Source organism: Idiotropiscis lumnitzeri, chromosome 6 (genome assembly GCF_059441095.1).
Source record: "Idiotropiscis lumnitzeri isolate Australia: NSW breed Sydney's pygmy pipehorse chromosome 6, RoL_Ilum_1.0, whole genome shotgun sequence".
NCBI classification, from domain to species: Eukaryota; Metazoa; Chordata; class Actinopteri; order Syngnathiformes; family Syngnathidae; genus Idiotropiscis; species Idiotropiscis lumnitzeri.
In genome coordinates this window covers 16,194,045-16,216,276 of record NC_142396.1, presented here as the reverse complement: position 1 = coordinate 16,216,276, position 22,232 = coordinate 16,194,045, and the positions used below count along the sequence as shown (strand labels likewise).

The 22,232-nt window shown below is 40.5% G+C and overlaps 1 protein-coding gene across 2 annotated transcripts; it reads left to right on the top strand.

Annotated features, from left to right (window-relative positions):
- The first annotated feature begins 11,762 nt into the window (after positions 1-11,762).
- Positions 11,763-19,908, top strand: ehf (ets homologous factor). 2 transcript variants are annotated; one of them, XM_088299675.1, is made up of 9 exons: positions 11,766-12,298; positions 14,099-14,181; positions 14,298-14,558; positions 16,176-16,217; positions 16,312-16,356; positions 16,467-16,529; positions 16,619-16,657; positions 17,943-18,138; positions 19,398-19,908. In XM_088299675.1, the coding sequence occupies exons 2-9, from the start codon at positions 14,103-14,105 to the stop codon at positions 19,495-19,497; spliced, it is 825 nt and encodes a 274-aa protein (XP_088155801.1). In that variant the 5' UTR covers positions 11,766-12,298; positions 14,099-14,102; the 3' UTR covers positions 19,498-19,908. The 2 variants fall into 2 exon arrangements, with proteins under 2 accessions (XP_088155802.1, XP_088155801.1); XM_088299676.1 differs by lacking the exon at positions 16,619-16,657 and having other exon boundaries at positions 11,763-12,298.
- The last annotated feature ends 2,324 nt before the right edge of the window (positions 19,909-22,232 follow it).

The window sequence follows — 22,232 nt, the reverse complement described above, 5'->3', positions numbered from 1 at the left end:
TTCATTTTCAGTGGACATATTTTGTAAATTAGCGTAAACTGCAAAACATATGAGTTAGACCAGCTTTGCCACGGACTGGTTGAAACAAGTGCACAACTTTTGCGAACCGCCGACATAGGAGGTGCTCATCGCATATCGTGCAGAGCGGGCTATGTACGTGGTCGTTTTTTTTAACTAGTTTTGCAAGCTCGTGTGGTAAATATTAGGCGACCTAGATAATTAGCATCTTGACATGCATCAAGAGTTCGATATAACAGAGAAGACAGTCACTTAAAATATTGTTACAAATTGTCAAATTAAATTATTGAAGCAAATTGGTTCATGTATGTTGTGTTTTGTTGAGCTATGTTATTTCCAAGGTTTCTGAATGTATCACGCAACTCGCAATGGGGGTGAGGGGTGAGCGAGAGAGTGAATGGAATGGACAGAGAGGGATGTCTGATGTATCTTTGGAAGACGTTACAAAATTTTTCAGTCTCGAAAATTAATAAACTGGAAGTACTAAATGTTCTTTTTTTTTCTTTCATCTGTGCAGCAGAAAGTGGCCCGGTCGAAAGTGGCCCGCGGCCCTGTGGTTGGGGACCGCTGAGTTAGACCACTCATGTTTAAATCATAGGTGATTTCTCGTCTTATGGCTGACAGTTTGAAATTTTCTATTCCCACCACCTGCAGGACTGAAGTCTAACTCCATAGACTTGAACAGACAGCGTAAGCTTTGTTATATGAGATTTGGATTGGAGAGGCAGTTTACTCATTTATTACACGCATAGCCCGTCAACATTAGTATTCAGTTCCTCAAAATGCACTATTGGAGCTGGTTCTATACATACTGCACTTTTATTCCCCGAATTTTTTAGCAAAGGTGGATGTTATATTTGACATATATATTATATTTGTTATGTGTTCCATTTTGCGCTTGTTATTTTAAATAGAAAAAAAATCTGTATTTTTTTTTAAGTTCATAGCAAAAACAAAACAAAACTTAATTTAACCTCTGCCACTCGCTTCTCAAGTCATGCAAATAAATGTGTCTGCTCCTATGTATAAACAACTGTATGAAAATGTCACAGTAACCTGTGGAGTTTTAACAGCATCCAGTGGCATTACTGTGATGGCCTTGGCCTTCACACAAGCAGTACACTACAGTCGATGGATGGATGGATGGCAATATGCGTGTGTATATGTGTGTGCGCGCGTGTCAGCGATCCCATCAGAATATGAGGCAAGAGTGACACCTATGGGTTCATAATGAATGTGCACACTACCTCATCAAGGAGCTTGCCAGCTCCAGTATACACTACGGGAAGGGCGGCCTTGAGGTTTAAAATGAAGCGTTTTATATTTATTTATTTATTTTTTATTTATTTATTTTTGACATGCTTTGTCCAAGACATAGCGATAGGTCAAAGTAGATATAGGTGCATACATGAGCAAACCTAATTCTGTTAAATACTGCCAGTTGAATACAGAATAATACAAAATCATGCTTGTAAATAATTCACGTTTTCCCCGTTTCATGTCTCACCAGTGTAATTACATCGCCAATGTTGTTTGACAGGGAGGGAAAAAAAATATAATTTAGTTGGTGAAATGATCACTTGTAGCAGTAATTGACACTAATAAACATAATTTTTCCTACTTTCCCTGCGGATCAAATGCTAATCAAAATGTGAAGTATGAAAGATGACACCAACAAGCGTGAGATGAGCAGCTAATGAAAGACAGTAGGCAAGTGGGACAGTAATAGACATACTGCTGCTAATAAGTTCCTGTTCATTAGAGCGTACAGGCTCCTTGCATCTTGTCTGTCTCGTCTGACTGACATCCTTGACAGCCTCTCCTGTCAAATGGAAACTTTTTTGCAGCATCATAAACATGCACATTTATAACAGTGTCCCCAAATGTTTAAAGGCCTCTTTTCGTAAAGGGGTTGGTGTACTATTATTGGGTGATGACGTGGGCCTCTCCAGTATGTGACTCAGTATTTAAAAATAGAAGGCATTGTCTCTAAACACCAGCAATTTGATGACATTCTCCGGTGTCTGACTAGATCACTGCCTGTTGTACGAAGACTCACAAGGAGTGGAGTGGATGTGACAGACTTTGATCTCTTTCACACTGTCTCTCCCTGTTGCTCATCACCCAGTGGACCTCGGCAAAAGTAAAACAAAGCAGCACAACAATCAATAAAGTCAGATGGGAAAACATGAGGCTCACATTATCCGGTGGCAAATAACATATTTTAGATGTGTGATAAGGGGAAAACAAACAGAAGAAAAGGAAATCAAGCATAACTGTAGATATGGTAACTAGTGTATCATATCAGTTGACTTCTCCATGACCAGTTTCATTTTACTCCAATATCAGAGTTGGACTGGCCGCCGGGCAGGCAGATGCCCATTGAGCCGTTGTCTGCGGCCAATGCGGTGCAACTATTCAATTTATAATGATTTTTTTTCCTTACCAAGAGACTGCCACGCAATTAATTAATTTCAAATTGGATATGCATGTGGCTCTGTCGCTGGAAGAAGGGTCCAGAAGAGTGACAAGAGAGTCGAAAAATAAACTTGTTCAATGCCTGGTCTACGAAATTGAATGGAGTGGAGCTACGAGCTGATGTCACACGGATGCGGAACTACTGCCTTTTTTGTGTGCACCGGATATAAAAGATTCATGCAAGATATTATTCAAAGGGATGACAGTAATGCACAGTGTAAGTAAAGGCTATGGTGCTTATGGCATGCACAAGAGGAATGAGAAGGATGTGATAGCCATGGCTGTTTCATTAATTCCACTTAAGGTACGGTGTCAGTGCGACTTGGTTGTCAATGTTCTTCTTCATGCATATATATGATTAGCTGTTTGTTATTTCACATGCTTAATTGTACCACGGCGCTATGAACATGTTATTTTCATTTGCAATATTCTTGCAATATAGTTGACACATTTTGCTGTTGTTGCACATTTTTGAGTTTCTATGTACATTGAAGCGATGACGTAATGTACATTTGCACTCTTCATTCATACATCCCTTATGCAATATTTTAACATTTTGAGGTTTGCACCAACCCGTAAGCCATAAATCACGTGCACTGATGATGCATTGATGTTTTTTCTTGATAAGATTATTCATTTTAATAAGTTTAGTAAGAAGGCAGAAAAAAGTGACAAATGGAAGTCAACAAAAGCCAAGTTCATGAACATAAATACATATATACAGTTATTGATTGACAATGTAATTCAAAATAAATAATAGGCGTATATATATATATATATATATATATATATATATATTACATTTTCTTAACAAATTAATTGCCAAAAATTCCATCATTAATTGTGATTAATCACATTTTTTCTGCTACTGTATTTTATGAAACCTTAGCCCTAAATATAAACTTCAACAATCACATACAAGTTTACAGCATGTTTTGTAACCATCAACTTTATGTGATAGTTGACCATTCCTATTACCGCACTTATGAGTACATGTGTGTATGTGTATGAAATATACATGAAATTAAAATAAATAAAATGTTGAAAGTTTTTTTTTTTTTTGTCTAAGACTGACAACCAAGCCATCGAAATTGCATTGAGAGTTCTCGAACAAGACTTCCCTCGGTCTTCAGCCAAGTAGGAAACCCGTTTAGCCCATTGTCAACTTTTTTACTTTTACGGTTGTGGGTGCTGTTCCTACACCCCCTAATATCGTAATGATTCACCATATTTCGGGATGCTAAATATGGCAAAAAGTCAGAGAGAAAACGACAAAGTACATCTAGTGTTTTGCGTTGTACTACAATTGTGGTGTGAGCCTCTGGTTTTCACCTACAGGGATTGGGCGGCTCTCTCTCTCTCTCTCTCCCTTCCTGGTCACGCCCAGCAGTTTGAGGTTCCTTCTTCTGCGCACCTACAGATTGTCAGGCTCATCAAAACCCAGATATAAGGCTCCTCCACCCACGCGTCAGGTGCCAGATTATTCCCGCTTTCGTCGTGGTATTACGGCCCAGATCTGTGCTCTCAGAATTTATCCTGCCTTGTATTTAGCCTGGTTTGTGCTAATCTGTCTCCCTGTGTTTTGTTCTTCTTGTGTCTGCCCAAAGCTTTCTGTCAACCCGTCAAAGCCCTGCCTCACAGCTGCCTTCATTCCCCGGATTTTGGATAGCCCTCCGTGATTCAACCCTCCATTCCAAGAGACTCTGGACACGTTGCCTCACCTCCATTCACTCCACCATAAATTCTTTCTTATTGCCTTCTCTAAATCCACTTGCTCATGGGTCCTCTTTTCACCTCCATGGTTACAACTAACCTCAGCAACAATAGCCCCATCGCCTCAAATGGTGGCTACTGCGGAATGACGCCAATGAAGACGCGCCATGTACGGGCCCTATAGGTAACAACTGCTTATGAAATTGGTGCATTTTAAGGTTAGAAGAGGGTCTTAAATGAATGGGTGTGTAATGTTACGAACAGGAAGTGGCCAGTTTTCCACCAAGAATTTTCCACCACGCAAAATACATTCCCACAAAAACAACAGCACAAATCTCAGTCGAGTTGTTCGATGTGTTATCCCTGTAGTAAAATTGTGTGATTGATTATAAAGGGAAGAAAATAATGATTTTTGAAGTGGGTCAGCCTTTGACCAGTGGTGGGCGGTCAAGGCCATTAAGGCTTTCTCTGCTGGCCTAAAATAATCAAGTGGCGCAACCGTCCTTCAACCTGCCTCAGGCAGTGCAAGCACTGCAGCCGCTTTCTGGCCTTCCTCCGGCAGTCCGAGCTCTTCGTCCACCCTCAGACATCCCTTAGGCGGCGCAGGCTCCGCGGCCGCCCTCTGAGCTCCCTCAAGTGGCGCAGGCTCCGCAAGTCAAGTCAAGTCAAGTCAATTTTATTTGTATAGCCCTTAATCACAGACAGTCTCAAAGGGCTTTACATAGCCACAATCGACATCCCCGATCTTAACCCCCAGGAGGGCAAGGAAAAACTCACAAAACCTCATTAGGGGAAAAGTGAGAAACCTTGAGAAGGGACCACAGATGGGGGAATCCCCCTTCCAGGATGACCAGGCTGCAATGGATGCCAACTGGGCAACATTTGACACATACAATGATGCTATGCAATAATAGATGAGATAATATAAGAGTCAATTGAATGAAGTGCTGCAGGAAGATGACTTCAGTGGAGTGGGTCCTCATCCAGGGCCGTAATATCCATGGCAGCATATCCGAAGATGAGCCTTCGATCTTGTACCGGTCAGTTGGTGTAAATTCAGTACAGCTACTTCCAAGTGAATCGCCATCACCTAATTCGGGGAATTGGGAACAGAAAAGAAAGAACAGAAATAGCAAACAGGCCAACAAGTAGTTCAATGAAGTGCTGAAATATAAGGAAATCAGAAAAGGCGCTGCATGAAGACGACTTCGGCAGAGCAGGTCCCTTCCCGGTTCGTCAGTGCCGTAATCTTCAAAGCATGTCCCCATCACCTAATTCCCAAGCAGGGGAAGGAGGGGGCAGAAAAGAGAAGAAGCGGCAGTAAACAGGCCAACAAATAATTAAATTAGATGCTAAAGTATATAAATAAATTGATCAAATGTCGCGCTGCAGGAAGACGACATCACTGGAACAGGTGCATGCCCAGTTGGTCAATGCCTTAAACTTCCTAGTGGGTCACCGTCACCTAATCCCCCAGCCGGGGGAAAAGGGGGCAGAAAAGAAAACAAAAGAAAAAAAAAGCGGCAGTAAACAGGCCAACAAATATTTCAGCTAAATGCACAAGAGTATAAATGCGTCTTTAATAGTGTTTTGAACATTTCTACTGAGGTGGCGCCTCTAATATCTGAGGGAAGTGCATTCCAAAGCATTGGTGCCCGAATAGAGAACGCTCTAGAACCTGCGGACTTCTTTTTGGCTCGCGGGATCACTAAAAGACCAGCATTTTGTGAGCGAAGGTTTCGGGACGGAACATATGGTACCACGAGGTCAACGAGATAAGAAGGTGCTAAGCCGTGCAATATTTTAAAAGTAAGTAGCAGAACTTTAAAATCACATCTCAAGTGGACCGGAAGCCAATGCAAATTGGCTAATATCGGGGTAATATGATCAAACTTTCTCGTCTTAGTTAAGAGTCTAGCTGCTGCATTTTGAACTAACTGCAGACTTTTAATACTCGACATGGGGAGACCCGAGAGCAAAGCGTTACAATAGTCGAGGCGAGATGTAACAAACGCATGGATTAAGATTTCCGCGTCACACGTTGATAGAATTGGGCGAATTTTAGCAATGTTACGCAGATGAAAAAACGCAGTTCGAGTAATATTTTTAATGTGCATTTGAAAAGACATAGTTGCGTCAAATATAACACCGAGATTTTTTGTTGAATCCTTTTGGATAATATTACATTTATCGATATTCAGAGTGGTGTCTTTGAAAAGGTACCGATGACGCGCTGGTCCAATGATGAGCATCTCGGTTTTATCTGAGTTAAGACGCAAAAAATTGAAAGACATCCATTGTTTAATTTCGGCAAGGCACGCCTCTAATTTATAGCAGTCGCGGGGATTCGTTATATCCAACGGCATGTATAATTGCGTATCATCAGCGTAACAGTGAAAACTAATGTTATATTTCCGTATAATATCACCAAGCGGTAGCATATAGATGCTAAACAATAGAGGTCCAAGTACCGATCCCTGCGGAACTCCACATATGATCTTACAAAGATCCGAAGTCGTATTGCCATGAATTACACGGTGCGTCCTCTCCGACAGATACGAATTAAACCAAGAAAGCGCTGAACCTGAAATGCCAACACACGTTTCAAGGCGTTTTAATAATATGTTATGATCAACGGTATCAAAAGCGGCACTAAGATCGAGTAAGAGTAATATTGATGAGGTGTCGGCGTCCATAGCTATGAGAAGATCATTAGTAACTTTAGCAAGGGCCGTCTCAGTAGAGTGGTCGGCTCTAAAACCCGATTGGAAAGGTTCAAATTGATTATTAACAGTCATATATTCATTAAGTTGTTGCGCTACGACTTTTTCAAGAATTTTTGCAATAAACGGAAGATTTGAAACCGGCCTATAGTTGATGAGACTCTCTGGGTCAAGGTTTGGTTGCTTAAGTAATGGTCGGATAACGGCGGTCCTAAAAGCTGCTGGTACTACACCCGTGGTAAGTGATAGATTAATTATATTTAAAACAGACGGTCCTAGGGTCGTAAACAGTTCTTTAATTAGTTTGCCAGGAAGCGGATCGAGCACACAAGTTGTCGGTTTTGCCGCACTAACCAATTTTGTTAGGCTCTCAAGAGATATTTTTTTAAATTGACATAAGGTTATCGGACAGTTATCAGCCCTAATGTCCCTATTAACACAATTTATCGCGGAATTCGACGGAATTTTAAGAACAGTGTCTTTAATCTCATCACGAATACATTCTATCTTCTGAGTAAAAAATTGCATAAAATCGTGAGCTGAATAGGAAGAGCTATCCGAGGTTGGTCGCTGTTGCGTTAGCATTGCTACGGTATCAAATAAATATTTAGGATTGTTTTTATGTAAGACAATTAATCTAGAATAATAATTAGTTTTGGCTAAATTAAGCGCTTCTTTGTATATTAGTAAACTATCGCACCATGCCTGACGGAAGACCTCAAGTTTGGTCGCACGCCATTTGCGCTCAAGCTTCCTACAAGATCGTTTCAGTACGCGCGTTTCCTCTGTAAACCACGGAGTAAGCCTCTTTGGACGAGTTTTAGTTTTTAAAGGCGCGACGGAGTCAAGCGCATTTAACAAAGCGACATTAAAGTTGTTTGTGAGATCATCAATCGTACCAATATAATTAGGAAACGAAGCAGTTGCTAAAGGGAGTAGCTCAGAGAGCGCAACGATGGTTGAGGAGCTAATGTTACGGCTGCTATAATTTTGATTATGGTCAGAACGATGACAGTGAGCCAAGACTTCAAATTTGATAAAGTAATGGTCAGATATAGCACTGGTATATGGTAATACAATTATTTTTGAAGATGCTAAGCCTCGGGTTAATACCAAATCTAGCGTATTGCCATTTATATGCGTTGCTTCATTTATTATTTGCGTGAAACCAAACATATCAATGATTGTCCGAAACGCTACCGTAAGTGGTTCCGACGGGAGATTCATATGAATGTTGAAGTCGCCCATGATAAGTATATTATCCGCATGAGTTACTAAATCAGCTACGAATTCAGAAAATTCATCTAAAAAGCCGGAGTAAGAGCCAGGTGGACGATAAAGAACGGCAAGATAAAACGGCAGCTCGGCTGAGGATCGCATAATGAGAACTTCAAATGTTTTAAAGGAATTGCTAAAACGAGGACTAAGTTTTAGGTTAGATTCGGAAATGAGGGCTACACCCCCGCCTTTCTTTTGAGGGCGCGCAACATGCGAGCTCACGAAGTTTGGAGGCGAAGCCTCATTTAGCGGTAAAAACTGATTTGGTTTTAACCAGGTCTCGCAAAGACCAATCATGTTAAGATTATGGTCTCTAATAAGGTCATTAACTAACAAGGCTTTCGATGAAAGCGATCTAATATTTAAAAAACCGAGTTTCAGTAAAATAGGTCTATCTAAGTTATTCCGCGCAACAGGACTCCTGGTCATAATATTAAGGAGATTGCCTTGCCTAGGTCCCGGATTGTACCTCGAGCGACTATAAACGCGGCGAGAAATTCTGACGGTCGGAATCCGATAGTTATTTACCAGCTTTCGAGTGCTATTATTTTGAGAGAACGGCTCGTCGTCAATAAAACCGACCGAGGAGGAATGCTTAAACCCATCATGTATTGACACCTCAGTAGAAATTATATCAGTATGAGATCTACCAGCGTATGGTGTGTAGCGCTCAAATCTAGAAGAAAAGCTATGTGTGTTGTCTAAGTCTAGCATAGCGCTAGTTAGCTCTAGCCTTACAGACTCCATACCCTTCCTTACAGGCTCAGTATTCGCCTGCAGCCCGACCTGCTCTAATATGAATAGTCATGGAAGGCTCAAACAATAATCTATGTTTCTAGAAAGAGTGATGGCGCCTTCCCAGTTAGGGTGAAGGCCGTCCATCCTCAGCAGGTCGGGTCGGCCCCAGAAAGAAGGCCAGTTATCTATAAACTGCAGTCCGTGCTCACTACAAAAACTAGCCAGCCACTTATTTAGCGAGAATAATCTACTAAACCTCTCATCATTGCCTCTCGCAGGCAAGGGGCCAGAGACAATTACTCGATGCCGACTCATCTTTCTGGCGAGATCACAAGTCCTTGCTATGTTTTTCTTTGTGATCTCTGATTGCTTCATCCTAGTGTCATTGGAGCCAACGTGTATCACTATATCTGAATAGCTAGCGTTGTTTGCACAGCGCTGGTGTATAGGTGTCTTGCGCGCTAGCTCCATAAGATTAGCTTCTATGTCGGGTGCTCTGGCCCCAGGAATACACATTACTGTGGCTGGATTTTCAAGCTTAATGTTGCGGGTAATGGAGTCACCTATCACTAAGGTGCGGGAGCCATGAGACCGAGGTGGAATGGAACTGCTATGTGTCTTAACAGGCTCACCGCGATTAGCAAGCCGTTTACGGCCAATGCTAACCAGACTAGCAGGTTGGCTACAACCCGTGCTAACAGTCGTGTCCGCCACGTTTACGCTTACCACATTACTCTGCTCTAGCTGGCGGACACGTCCCTCTAGCAGGGAGAGTCTTTCCATGAGAAAGGTGCAAGTGTTGCATGTGGTGGTGCACGAAACCATAGTTGCGTTTACTCGCCCGGTGGATAAAAGCGGAGGAAAAGATGTCGCGCCGAAAGTGACGTCCTGTCGCGCCGAAAGTGACGTCCGCAGCCACCCTCTGAACTCCCTCTGGCGGCACAGGCTCCGCGGCTGCCCTCAGACCTTTCTCAGGCGGCGCAGGCTCAGCGGCCGCCCTATGACGTTCCTCCGGCGCCGCAGGCTCCGCGGCCGCCTTCTGACCTTCCTCCGTCTACGCAGGCACTGCAGCTGCCCTCCAACCGTCCTGTGGCTGATCAAACCGTGTGGTCAGTATCCAACCATGCCCCAGCAGTGGAAGCCCTGCAGCCACCCCCTGACTCTGTTCCTTTGGTGCAAACCCTTTGGCCGCCCTATGGAGGCCGCCTTCTGGATCTCTTCTAGAAGCACAGGCTGTGCAGCCTCCCTCTGACTCTGCACTAGTGACACAACCCCTGCGGCCTCCTGCACTTCTCGTCCGGCCTCTAGAACAGCCACTGGATTGGCTTTGCTAAGACACTCTTGTCCTACGGGATGGCCACCAGACTGGCCGCCTCAAGAACCTCTCTTCTGGCCTCTGGGTCGCCACCAAACTGGACCCGCCAAGACCCTCTCTTCTGGCCTCCGGTTCGTCCATCGGCGGGTCCCGCCAAGATCCTCTAGTCTGGTCTTCCCTGATCGGTCGATAGTTTTGCTTTTGAGTTAGAATTCAGTTTCATGTTTTCCTTGTGTTCTGGTGTATGTGTCTGGCTCATTTGATTATCCTGTCCACCTGTGCTAGTGTGCCCCATACTTTGTGTTACCCAATTAACTCCCTCTAACACTTTGTGTCTTGTCCAGTTCCGTGTCATCTCATCATTTTGTATTTAGTTTTCAGCTTTCTTTCAGTTTTTGTTGGTTCCTTATCTTTGTCACATCTAACTGCTATTGTTTGCTGTCCTAGTCCTAGTCAAGCAGGTTTCCTCCGTTTCTTCTCGTTTTCCCAATCCCTTGTGTTACCCAATCATACCCTTTTACACTTTGTGTCTTGTTCAGTTGTTCCGAGTTGTCTAGTCCGTTTGTATTTAGTTTCTCGTTTTCTTTGTCTTTATTGCTCATTGTGTTTGTCAAGTCTTCATGTTTGCATGTTTGCTGTCTTAGTCCGAGTCAAGATGGTTTCCTCGTGTTTGATTAGTTACTTTAATTATTTTTGTTTTGGACTTGGGATAATTTTGTGTTTTGGATTTTGACATGTTTAGTTTTTGGGCACTAGGTAACATAGTCCTTATATTAAATTACTTATTTCTCTGCAAGTGCTACATCTTAAACACGCAAAAATATCCACCCATCCATTTTCAGTACTGCTTCTCCTCACTGGGGTCGCGGGGGTGCTGGAGCCTATCCCAGCTATCTTTGGGCAGTAGGCGTGGGACACCCTGAACAAGTTGCCAGCCAATTGCAGGGCACACAGAGACAAACAACCATGCGCGCTCACACTCATACCTAGGGGCAATTTAGAGTGTTCAATCGACCTGCCATGCATGTTTTTGGAATGTGGGAGGAAACCGGAGTACCTGGAGGAAACCCACGCAGGCACGGGGAGAACATGCAAACTCCACACAGGATGGCTGGAGCCGGGATTGAACCCACAACCGCCGCTGTCTCTCACTGTGAGGCCATTGTGCTAGCCAGTCAGGCCACCGTGTCGCCACGCAAAAATATGATGCAGAAAATACTTCCTTAGTTGTGCTTGTTCTGTAATCGTTGCTTTTATCTTTTCCACCTGCAGCGATGTGTCAAAGTTATTTTAAGATTTGATGTAAAGGCTCGTAATGTGGTGAGCTCATTCATTGCGCTGGAGAAGATTAACTTGTCGGTAACTGACTAACTGTAGTAGGTTCACATTAATAGTTCATTAGCAGGTTTAATTTAGAACTACAGAGCTTAAATACGCAACGTTCAAAGCTCACCTAATATTTTCCACCTATTTTGTTGTAGAGGAAGTGATTTTTTTTTAAGTGGACTGGCAGAACCCCATTTATCAAGATGAACCAAAAATAAGCTGTGTACTTTATGACAACAAGGGAGTTTCTTTTTTTTCTTAAAAGTAAACCATTATTTCAAGAAGTTATATGAGCAATTCCATTTTCCCTCTGTGGAGCTGGTTCCAAGTGTGTCAGATACCGTCAGTCTCTTTACAAGCCTATTCTTTTCTGCTTGAGTGTGCAATAGAAAAGAAAGTGGGACCTGAGCCAACAGGGAGTATAAAAGTATTAAAGTGTGCCAGGTGTGTGCATGTGTGTGTCTATGCAAATATCAACCTGTGTGAAGCAAGCAAGAAGAGCCAATTGGAGTCACATAAGGAAGTGAGAAGGATTAAATATCCATTGTAGTGGGAAGCACCTACGATTACAATTCAAATTCTTTACCTATCTTAATGTCAACGTTTGTGCAAAGAGTATTTGTAATCTGCGAGAACTTCAATGATCTTTATTCAGCTAATGTGGGAGTGAGAGCTCTTGCAGGCCTGGTTGGACCAAACTACAGCACTGGTAGGCTGACGAAATGATTACAGAAAATTATTTAAATTAAAATCGTCCGGTCTCATTCATTTAAAAGATGTTTTATTATTTCTGGTGTCAAACTGTTTGGATGGGTGGATGTTAAATGTAAAAGATACTTTCCAAAAGAAGTCCAAAATATGTACAGATGGGTGTTCCTGGATAGGTTTTGGTTTGTTTATATCTTGCCTTGTCTATATCTACGGGAGTGACTGATGGTGTAGAGGCACATTCGCATGCCTGGTGTAGCAGCATGTGTTCAGTTACCACACAGTGACGCTGTGAATATGACCGCAAATGTTGCCCATCTCTATACGTGCCCTGCGACTGACTGACAAACAGCTCATGGTGAAGTCTTCCTTTGGGCCAAACTCAGCTGGGCTTGTTTTCAGCACCCCACGACCCCCGTCACAGGATAAGCAGCACTGAAAATGGATTGATAGAGCTATGGGGAATTTATTATTTACATAATGAGCGCTGTTCCTTTCAGTATATAAGTAACATAATAAACTGTTACACTTTAATTATAAATGCAATATCCCAATGTCCGTCGTCATCGTCACATTGAGCCATTAAATAAGCCACCATGTAATGGAGTAAATTCACAAACATGCAAATATGTTTTAAACCTGTCAGTTCCAACATTGTGACTCCACATGGTATTGAGAAACCTAACAATAATAACATTCTCCTTGATTGCACATTCTGACACACCTGTTCCTCTGTATAATGAGAGACCGATGTCTACTGTTTACTTTTTCAGTACAATACAGTACGCTGAATGTCACATTTGCTGGGGGAATTTTGCAAGTAGCTGTGCTTTTGGAGGATATGCACTCAAAAGTGAAGATGTTGTTTGGCGTGACGATTAATCTTTTGGCAAAATCCCAGTGTGATCTGTGCCAGAACCAGATTTGCCAGATATATCTGTTTATGATGTTGAAGTTGAAGTGTTTTATGAAGGCATGACGCAGACGTTGAATGGAGAAGGGAAGCAAAAAGAATCAAACTCATTGTTGTTTTCATCAGACTGTTTAATTTAATTGCACTGTGATCAAACGGCATCCATATCTAACTCTAACTTGCCACACAGTTGTTTAACTACAAGCTTGTTGGATTTAAACAGTAACTATTTGTGGTTAATAATGTCTGTGAAGATATTTTACATTTGCTAAGTCATTGAATTAGAAGGAACTAGATTGAGGCCGAGTATGAAATGTTTTATTGACCATTCAAGCAGTGCCACAGTGCACAAGACGGATAAATGCAGGACTCCTACTAGTTCATTCTTTGCAAGAAAATTTAACTAGATTATCCCTTCAAAAAATCTATTCAGTTCATCCGTAATAATAGTTGTGTCGAACTATTTAAATTGTTATTCTTTTTCTGCTTCATTTAAAACTGTTGGAAACTGGAAATCTTTTGAAAATAAATCAAGTTTGCAAATATATAAATAAATGCCTCTGTGGCAATTATGTTGTTTTCTTACCTAAAAGATAATAGCTTCACAGCTTGATCTAGTTTCACTTGCACTTCTAAAAGTTGAAACAACAGCATATTAGGAGAATATTTTTACTCAAATGGCGATGCAGTAGTGCTTATTGCTGGACTAGCAATGACACGTATCATGTTACTGTTACCTGTACGAATTGCCAAAATGGTTAAAACGTCTACAACATATTGCTGAAATGTGTTGTTACTCTTTATCCTGCATATGGATTCGCTTGATTTCCTCATTTTTGAATTTCTCTTCTCCTGCTTCATCCTGGCTATTTTGAATGTGTTTTGCAGCAATATGAGCGCAACTTCAAACACCAATCTGGACAGTCAGCTAACCAGTAACCACTGGACTTCGACCAACTACTATCCTGATGGTGAGGCCAATAACTCACTCCAGTACACCCATATCTGCCTCCTGAGTAAGGCATGTGATGATGTTATGAAGTAATCACCAAGAAATAATGATAAGATATTTTGTGCCTGCCCCCAGTGCCAATAGTGATGCCTGGGTACACCAGTAGTCGCTGGTGGCCTCACGATTCCCAGCCACAGTTCTGGAGTAAATATCAAGTGTGGGAGTGGCTGCAGCAGGTCATGGAAATAAACCAGATTGATGCCTCCAGGATCCCCTTCCAAAACTTTGACATGGATGGCCACCAGCTCTGTAACATGACCTACCAGGACTTTGTCCATGCTGCAGGAAGCCTTGGGGCCATTCTCTTCCACAGTATAACACAGCTCAAGTGGGCCGGTGCGTGTCTTCAAAGTCGGGTGTATAGTAATGCCACAGAGTCAGGAAGAGCAATTAAATGCTGTGTCTTATAAGGTTATTTAAGAATCTAGTTTACAAAAACATGAGTGGCATACTGTCTCACCGTATGACAATATGGAAATGATTTACGTTATAATCAATTACACCAAGGAACGGCCCTAGCCAATGCAGCACCCTAGGCGAGATTTTATATAGTGTTTTAAAATTAAAAATGTAACTTTTTTTATATATATATATATATATATATATATATGAATGTTTCGTTACTGTCAAACAAATCAGGTGAGTAAGTTTCTATTGCACTGAAGAGGATTAGGGCCATGAAGGAAAAAAAAAAACGTTGGAAGGATTCTGACTTTATTCTCAGAATTCTGACTTTAAAGTGAGAATTCTGAGATTAAAGTCAGAATTCTCACTTTAAAGTCGGAATTCTGAATTTATTCTCAGAATTCTGACATTCTTTCCTTTTGACTTGAAATGATGAGTTATTTGTTTGAACATAATTATACAGAAGGTGAATTCTCACCTGATTTTTGCCACTAAATCCACCTCCTCCTCCCCCCAGTGTTCATGGTTCCCGTATCATCTGCCTTTTTAGCCTCATGGGGAGCTAGCCCTGAATAAACATGTCATTAAAGGCATTCCGAAATGCATGGAATGATGTAACTCGTCATACAACAGGTTTGAAGGTCATGATGGAACATTATACTTTACAATGCTTAGTATCATTTTGGACGAGCGTAAATAAAGTATAGTATTAATTTTATGTAACAAACCGTAGCATACTGTGAAAGTTATAAGGCTAATTATATGTCTTACATTGTAGTTGGGGGAAAAAAATCATTTAGTCATGGCTGGTGGATTTATACCAGTTTTGCTTAGTGTTTTTTTATTTGTATGGCGCATGAATCATTAGAATTTATACCATGCTCACACTCATACTTATAGGGGCAATTTAGTGTGTCCAATCAACCTGTCACACATGTTTTTGGAACGTCTGTATTATTGTTGTATTGCACTGGAGAGGGGAGCTCTCTAATCTCGTTGCACTCTTGAGTACAATGACAATAAAGGGATTTCTAATTCTAAAAAAAAAAAAAAAAAATTCTACATGCTAACTCCACACAAGAAAACCGTGCAGTAATCCATCCCACGACCTCTGGCCCGACTAGTTAGCACGATGGCCTCACAGTGAGAGACAGCAGCGCTCGTGGGTTTGATCCCGGCTCCGGCCTTCCTGTGTGGAGTTTGCATGTTCTCCCCGTGCCTGCGTGGGTTTCCTCCGGTAACTCCGGTTTCCTCCCACATTCCAGAAACATGCATGGCAGGTCGATTGAACACTCTAAATTGCCCCTAGGTATGAGTGTGAGCTCGGATGGTTGTTCGTCTCTGTGTACCCTGCGATTGGCTGGCAACCAGTTCAGGGTGTCCCCCACCGACTGCCCGAAGGGAGAAGCGGTACAGATTATATATATATATATATATATATAATGCATTTTCTGAATATCATAACATTGTACAAGGGGTGATGAAATAGGTTTCACACCAGTAAAGCCTTTGTACAAATTTTCTTTTGACCCTTTCATCTATGTGCAGAATACCATGTGGAAATCAGTCAACTGGAATTAAAACCAGAATGTAAGAAATTTAATGTTGCCAGAAAACAAGTTTAAATTCATTTCTTGCATAATATAAAAAAAATCTAATTTTCCCATGATTATGATTTTTGCAGTAGACATTTCCTGTCCCTTTTCAGAAGTCTGCTATCCACAAACAGGTACAGTAAATCTATAAATTAAATGAGTTATTTGATTTAAAAAAAATATATACTTTTGATTCAAGTATTGACCAAAACATATTTCATTCTGTTACATTTTGCTGACATAGATGGCCATGACCTAATGAGTCAACCTCATATACCGGCTGTCTCACCTACCCCTTCCAGTCCTGGTAAGGAATTTTCAATATATTCTCTCAATACTGTAGCATTCCTCTTTTCTGAGAAAGAAAAAATCACCCAAGTAATCTCTGTTTCTCAGAAATGTCCTACAGTCGTCAACGTCAGGTCAAAAAACACAGTAAGAAAAATATAATCCCACATTCACATATAGACAAAAGTATTGGGACATTTCTTAAACTGCTAAATCATTTTTGGCTGGACCTTCTAGATCATAAATTGTATGTCAAACTCAAGGCCCATGGGTGGAGACCAGCCTTCCACGTTATTTTATATGGCCCACCAGACCTAGGTTGTCTTAAAAGTCCATTTTATAGACTTTAATTAGTATAAACTCAATAATATACCAGCATTTTGGCCATTGTACAAATTGCACATATTTTGGACTGTTTGTATTTCTATATGTAAATTACCATTGTACTTGAATATCTGCCACTATTTTCCTTTTGCTTTTGATCTGATTTCCAAACCATCAATAGTTTGGTAAAGGTTGAACATTTGATGCAAGGCCCTTTGTGGAATGTTTTGTCCATGATGATGATTTTGTAGGGTTTCATGTTTACAGGGTTTGATTGTTAATCCAGGTTGGTGATAAAATTCTGCCCAAAATAATGGCCTTCAATTAACTTGGGATCTTGACATTAACTAAAACGAGAGCTAGAGACAGGGAGATTGGCGCGGTGTCTGCAGTGACGCTGACTCGGTAGCGGTCTGTCATGGCGATGAAGGACCTAAGATAATGGATGGATGGTTTCAGATTCATAACCAGTCCCTTGAGAGCTTTCTTAATTCTAATGTAACATGCATCGAACATGGGTTTGACACCCTTTGGTAACACTTTGTGAAACGCTGTTTTTGTTCACGGTCAGTGATTGCATGGTTGAGTGAGTTTGATGTGGATGAACTCAAGAACCCAAGTTCATCCCATCAACTCTCACCAAAAAGAGAGAATCGGTCAGGTGCGTTCTTAAGACCGTATCAGTTGAAACAGTTTCACTTGTCACAGACGTTTTTTTTTTTTTTTTTTTTTATTGTTGCACGGAAATCTTTAACATGTTCTCATCATGTTGATTCGTCAGAAAGGTTGACAAATCCAACATTTGCTACCTTTGCTACTCAGTGAGATACGCCTTGGGATCCAACATTAATGACCTCTGACCTCACAAAGGCTCTTTTGGCTCAATGGCCAATAAGTCTCACCAACAAAAGAATTCAAAGATTAGACCACTTACAGCTATTTTAAATATTCTAAAGTTTAACTTTATTTTTAATTTTTTGTTTTATGGTCCAGTGTCCCAATACCTTTGTCTATTCAGTTGTTTGTTTTTGTTGTTTATTTTGGCCTTTTCCAAACTTAATACATGCAAGTTCACTCATACTATTCAATCTTGATTTTTCCATAACAGATCCAAGGGGGTCCCATTTGTGGGAATTTATCCGAGACATTTTACTGCATCCTGAACGCAATCCAGGTCTGATCAAGTGGGAGGATCGGACAGAAGGGGTATTTCGCTTTCTTAAATCAGAGGAAGTGGCGCAGTTGTGGGGCAAGAAGAAAAACAACAGCAGCATGACCTATGAGAAGCTGAGTCGGGCAATGAGGTACAAAAACACAGCAAACACATATTGAGCGCCATTACTGTTGTTTTAAGTTTTAGTAAGATGTAAATTCCGTCAAAATTATTTTATTTACATAAGATTCAAGAACTGGTGTGGTTAATCCCAAACACGCAAAACACATCTAACACTGCTCAACATTGTTTTCCTTAAATCAGAAGAGAATAACAAAATGTAATCCTGTATTGTCATCTTATTTGATGTTGCATATCCGCATTGAAATAATTATTTTCTTTAGTTCAGTAGGATTTTATTTTTCCCTGCTAATTGGCTTGATTTTTGCAATAGTTTCAAATTTAGATTCAAATAATCTGAACCCGAGTGACCTTAAAGACCTTGTGTGAAGTAAACTTGTCCAACCAACTTTCAGTAATAAAATTATTTTCAGCATGCTTTGGTTAGTTTGTTTTTCAACGCAACCCACACAGATTCATAATTAAACCCATAGCAACACGCTTAACAACAAAAATGCTTATGTCTGTCAATCTCCGGCCAGTGACATCATTTGAAGAAAGCCGAGTCACCAGCCAGCATTGTTGATCGTCTGGTTAACGGCTCTTTGCCATTGTTATCTCAATTTTTGGCAAAATGCCTCGGCGCTGTGTGGCGATGCATTTTTCACATTCAGGCCAACAGGTGTTTGAGTGGCCACAAATAAGAATAGGTGACGTCAATGAACCAGTTATAGTCTCACAAAGCAAATGAATTTCACTCCCATGTTGACAAGTGTTCTTTATTTAAAATACTTGTCTGTGAAGATGTCTGTTTTCTCAGTCATTTTGCTTATGATAAAGTGTTTGCAAAAAAGGTAGGTGTCTTTACAATCAAATTTGAAAACTGAGGTTGTACAATTTCAGTTTGTTTAACTCATTTACCACCATTGATGGCTAAAGACGTCAAAGATCCATTTTTTTTTTTACTTGTCAGGTAGTGAATGATTTAATGAACATGCCATCTCCTCTTGAAAACCTGCCAATCACATGTCAATCTTAGTGTCAAAGTTAATTTACATTAGAATTTAATGTAGGCTGGGGTGTGTATGCATTTATGTGTGGAAATGGAAGGGGATGGTTTCTTTTCTGTGTCACTGCTTTTCCTCCATTGACAGTTTTTATCTCTCACAAGCACTCTGTGTTGCGTTTTTTTTTTTTGTAATGTTTTTAAAGGGCTTTATTAAATAGAGATTGATTGAGTCTCACAGCCACTTTCTGTTTCAGTAAGTGGACATCTTTTTTTTCTCACAGATATTACTACAAAAGGGAAATCCTAGAACGAGTAGACGGACGCAGACTGGTGTACAAATTTGGTAGGAATGCCAGAGGATGGAAGGAGGCTGAGAAATAATTCCATTTTTTTTTATAGACTTGAATGCAGCATGATTTTGATTCCTTTGATGGGTCTTGATGAGGTCAAGCTGGATCTCTGACTTTATACTTTGGCTGAACATGTGAGAAAATGTTAATATTTTGCATAGAACACATTGTGTTGCATGTTTATAGACAACATACTCCCAAATAAAGACATGTTGATACGTGTCAGATGACTAATATGATAATGAAGCCAATTGTGTGAAGGATGAGCATTACTGTATAAAAAAAGCAAACACAAAGGTAAATAGTGTCGCCAAATGTAAACATGCTGTAATTTAAATTCTTACCTTATTTAGCATGCCACATTTCTTGTGGTGCATGTATATGAAGATACTTTTTTTGTCGTTGTTTTTTATATTTGATACTAATAAAGCTACTCATTCTGTTTTAGCTTTCATATCGCAACATGTTGCAATGCAGCGTTTGGGGTATATGGGGAAAAAACTATATCACCAGAATCATTCTTGTCTAACTTGTAATATTGTGGATCAATCAACGCCCATGACACTTACTGTAACTGAATGACTTAACCTTTTATAGCTCATCCAGATGACTGGTTCTATTGTGACAACCAGATTGCAGGTCATCTCTACCACGGTGCCGCACACACTGGCAGCCAACAAGATAATAGTAAAATGGACAGATGTCACTTGTGCTTCTGTTCTCACATGCAAATACGGTATCTAATCTTGACTCTGATTTATCTGTTTTACATTAATCTGCTGCACTCTTCATTTGTATAGTGCATTTTTGATTGACGCCTGATTTTATTAACTGACTTCTCCACACACCACAGCAGTGTTGTACGTGTGATGTTTGCCACTTGGTCCTCATTACAATCTGTGGCAACTAAAATGGTGTGGAAAGCCGCAGGAAGTCATCCATACATTTTCCTATAGGCCTATCATTTGTCTTCATGTGTGTGGTAGCCCCCATAGGAGTGAATCCCTAAATATAAGTACTTTATAAACTAAACTAATTGACCAGTAACGCTACTAGACTGATAAACCGCGATCCATCTATTTTCTGTGCTGTTAATCCACACTAGGGTGTACTGAAGCCTATCCCAAGGGACTTGGGATGAAAGGCAGCGTACACCCTGGACTGGTCGGCTGCCAATCACAGGACTGCTAAATATTTTTGTTCTTTAAAAAAAAAAAAGAAGGATTGACTGAGTAGATGGATCTAAAATTATTTTTAAATCACATGCTTGCTCACATATAACAGTCAACAAGCTTGTTTACTAACTGGGCTGAAATGACTCCATATGACTTAATTGTTACGGTAAAAGAAACAAAAACAAGCTTCCAGTTCTTGTTTCATGCATTACTGTTTGCACTCTTGTTTTTGTTTTTCAACGCTGACTGTACAAACACTGATGCTTCCGGGAAGTCATTTCTGATTAAAGCAGTTATAGTTCATATGTTAACACATGCAAAATTACAGCTATTACAAGGTACACATACAACGCTAAGAAAACACTCTGGCAATATTAATAGAAACAGAAGACAAATATGAACCAGGAAGCATCAACTACAATAGCAATGTATCGGACAAGAAAAATGTTACTGGACTTTACACCGATCTGATTGAGTGGGTCAAAATCGGTCGGTATTTTGCAATCTATGCAAAATCACTGATCGACTGTAATGTTATCCTTTGTGCAATCTATAAATGACGTTATTTACTGGATCCACACAAACACACCCTTGTTCAGATAGTTTGCTGCTGCCGTAGTGTAGATGAAAGCCCATCTATTTTTAGCCTTGTCCTGTTAGCAGAAATCCACTGCGTTGCGAGTTGGAAGTTCCACCTTTGCTACATCAACCATCCAATCACAAAGTAATAGTGTTCATGTTTTTGGACTGGTAAAAAGTCCGAAAAACATTTTATTCAGGTAAAAAAAAGAAACAAGCTGCAGTAGGTGTGTTATTTATTTCATTTTAACATCTCTTTAACGCAAAATAGCTTTCAACGCTCAGCGCAAGTAACGCGAACTTCCAACCACGCACATTCATATGGAACCAGACAATGTAGTACAAGATAATCACTGTGGCCTGTGGGCACCAGGACTTGTACGACACAGCCAGCTTCCAATACCAACCAAAAAGGAGCAGGCGTAGGCTCCTTAGTGTAGATGGTAAGTGTATTGACTTGTTGAACCAAGACAGTAATAGTTTAAGCAAAAACCCTGATCATCTGAATGACGAGTGATGTTCTTTTTTTTCCTCATTAACATCCAAAAAGGACATGTTGTAAACATGTAGTTATTACATTTTGGAGTTAATGTTTACCAGCATTTTTTAAAATAATTTTTGCTATGGTGGGGGTCAACTGTAGCTTAGGTACTGGTACACACATTGTTTAAGTCGGATAGTATTTATTAGTAAATAGAATTAGCATTAGTATATTGTATTACTCAATCTTTTGATCAAATTGGTGATTATCAGCTTTTTCCAACTCACTCATCGACCGCAAAAAGCATGATCGTGTAAAGCGAGGATATTACTTTTGAACTTAAATACAGTTTAGGGTCTTTTATGAGAGTCTCTTTTGCAAATGTATCCGTACTTCTATTTGTGTACAGGGTGTGTGTACTTTTTCCACCTTGTTCCTCCATCAGGAGATGGGGTTAAAAGAGTAAAACATCTAGTCTAAGATAATGATATATATCGAGGCCCTTATGTGGTTTGTGATGCACTAACTGGC